General features: G+C 44.0%; 1 protein-coding gene across 1 annotated transcript in view; it reads right to left on the reverse strand.

The window, feature by feature from the left end:
• LOC119592702 (neuronal-specific septin-3-like) overlaps window positions 1-1,861 on the reverse strand; it is a gene marked incomplete in the record, with an annotated part of 40,343 nt that overhangs the window by 2,800 nt on the left and 35,682 nt on the right. Inside the window, 3 exon segments of the mRNA XM_037941631.1 lie at window positions 248-348; window positions 676-779; window positions 1,076-1,615. Of these exon segments, the coding sequence (XP_037797559.1) occupies window positions 248-348; window positions 676-779; window positions 1,076-1,445 (575 nt within the window).

Genomic DNA, 1,861 nt, shown 5'->3' on the forward strand with positions numbered 1-1,861 from the left:
AAGTGTGGATGTAGGCAAAATACGTGGATGTGAATGTGTGTATTTATGGACGTACATGTGTGAGAGCAGGGAAATAAAGCTATATCTATGGGTGAGGTGTATGTGCAGATAAATATGAGTGCCATGTGAGTGCGATACTCTAGTGATGCACCAATAACAACAATATCACAGTATCAGTACATTCACTATATAGACAGGGACTTACAGCACATGAAATATATACATCCATAAACACGTGACAACCTACCAGTTCTCATTATTCACATGGTCTCCAAAGCCTGGCGTGTCAGTCACTGTCAGGTTCAGTCTCACTCCACCTTCTGTCAAGGATGCACTGACACTCTTCACCTGAAAGAAGAATATATTGTGATTAGTTGTTTCTTGTGTTGGTTGATTTCATTATTCTCTTGTCAGAATTATTTTTCATATACATGTCTCTAACGATCTGTCTATATATATCACAATTTGGCTATATTTTCCGCATCTTATTAATTTCCTTACATATAACTATCAGTGTGTGTGGGGGGGATGGGGGGGGTGCGTTTGCGTGTCCGGGTGCGTGTAATCAATTATTTGTCCATTCCACCATTTATAGGTAGTCACATTTTACTCGATTATCCTTGCATTTTCCGGTCTCAGCGAAATCCTCACTGAGTTTGGGAAAGGGAGACCTACCTCTGTGGTCTGTGGCAAAGGCTCCTTGTCTCCTTGTTTCCTTCGAGCAACGGAAGACTTGAAGAGTGTGTTGACCATGGTGGACTTCCCTAATCCGCTACGACCTGCAATTAATTATTTACGGAATCTTTGGCGGGTGAACATGTATAGTAAATGTTTACAAAGTTTGTACTATGAAAGTCACGCGTTTACTAACTTCATGACGCAATCATTTACAGGATTTATAGTATGTTAAGCTTTTGGAGTAAAACTTTAAAAGTTAAGTACCAATAAGTACCAATATTTTACAAGCATTAAGCCAATAACTACTTGGTCAACTACAGTTTTTCATTCTGCCGTGAGTAGCTCGCACTATATTCGCCATCCATAAATCTTCTATAAATAAAAAAAATAAACTCACCAACAACTATGAGGTTAAAGGAGTATCCCCTTCTCAGAGCCTTGATCCTGGTCTGCTCTTGCAGGGTGTCGATCCCCACGTAGGTCACCCCTTCGGCAGGAGCCACGTCATTGCCAGGCTGCGGCATCCTTCGCTCTTGATAGGCCGAGGATGAGGTAGGGTTGGAATCTGACGTGTAGGATGAGCTCGACTTGCCGGAAAAACTGTAAGACGAGTCGGTGCAGCTGTCGTCCTGTATGAGAGTGCTCGAGCATACACTTGGCGAAGCGCAGGACGACGGCGAGTCAAGTGACGAAGAACTCGAGCTGTTGCTCAAGGCGAGCGTCTGCTGCAGGTGGAGGATGTGAGGCTGCTTCTTGTACTGAGGCATATGTCACGTGACTCGAGGCGCTGCGAGGAGGATCTAAGCGCTGTGTCAGGTCAAGCACATCATCATCGGTGCGGCCGTGTCCAGCAAGCAGCGAGACGTCAGATTAGGCCTCAAGTGGACAAGCAAGGTCGGCTGCGTGCGTGCCGGCGGGGGGAGGCTCGCTTCTTCGTCTGGAGGAAAAAGTGTCATTGGTCAAGAGCATTGCAAAACCTCTAGCAAAATACAAGTAAAAGTGGATAAATTAGAATTCAATTTATACAAAGGAAAAACAAAACAAAACAAAAAAACACGGTTCTGTATCTGTGAGTGAATGTGTGACTGTGATAGTGTGTACATGTGTGCATGGCACTGTACTATTCCTTTTTACTTTACCTCTACAGCACAGTCAAACCACAAAGATGTACAAGATAAGTCCC

Source organism: Penaeus monodon, chromosome 30 (assembly GCF_015228065.2).
Source record: "Penaeus monodon isolate SGIC_2016 chromosome 30, NSTDA_Pmon_1, whole genome shotgun sequence".
Classification (NCBI taxonomy): domain Eukaryota; kingdom Metazoa; phylum Arthropoda; class Malacostraca; order Decapoda; family Penaeidae; genus Penaeus; species Penaeus monodon.